The 385-nt window shown below is 61.3% G+C and overlaps 1 protein-coding gene across 1 annotated transcript in view; it reads left to right on the top strand.

The window, feature by feature from the left end:
- The first annotated feature begins 155 nt into the window (after nucleotides 1–155).
- The window catches only part of LOC104404908 (RAC-beta serine/threonine-protein kinase-like), a 1,790-nt gene continuing 1,560 nt past the window's right edge, over nucleotides 156–385 (top strand). Inside the window, 1 exon segment of the mRNA XM_010013447.1 lies at nucleotides 156–342. Within this exon segment, the coding sequence (XP_010011749.1) occupies nucleotides 156–342 (187 nt within the window).

Here is a 385-nt window from a genome sequence, read left to right as displayed (position 1 = left end):
TGGCCATCGGCAAATCCCGCGCCAAAGCCGTGAGTGGGAGCGGGAATGGGATGAGGGGAGCTCAACGGGATAAGCCCCATCCCGGTGGCGCCGCTCGGGAAAGGCTTTTCCCATCCCGGCTCCGGAAACTCCGTGTTTTTCCCTTTTCCAAGACGATGAATGACTTTGATTACCTGAAGCTCCTGGGAAAAGGGACCTTTGGGAAGGTGATCCTGGTGCGGGAAAAGGCCACCGGGCGCTACTACGCCATGAAGATCCTGCGGAAGGAGGTCATCATCGCCAAGGTGCGTGCGGGATCCGCACGGATTCGGGTCGGGAGACCCCAGCCCCGCGCTGCTTCTCGCTTTGGGAATACCGGAAGCGGGACTTCCCAGGGCTGGCAGGC

Source organism: Nestor notabilis, unplaced genomic scaffold, assembly GCF_000696875.1.
Source record: "Nestor notabilis isolate BGI_N333 unplaced genomic scaffold, ASM69687v1 scaffold20624, whole genome shotgun sequence".
Lineage (NCBI taxonomy): Eukaryota > Metazoa > Chordata > Aves > Psittaciformes > Psittacidae > Nestor > Nestor notabilis.
This window is presented reverse-complemented; position numbering and strand designations above follow the sequence as displayed.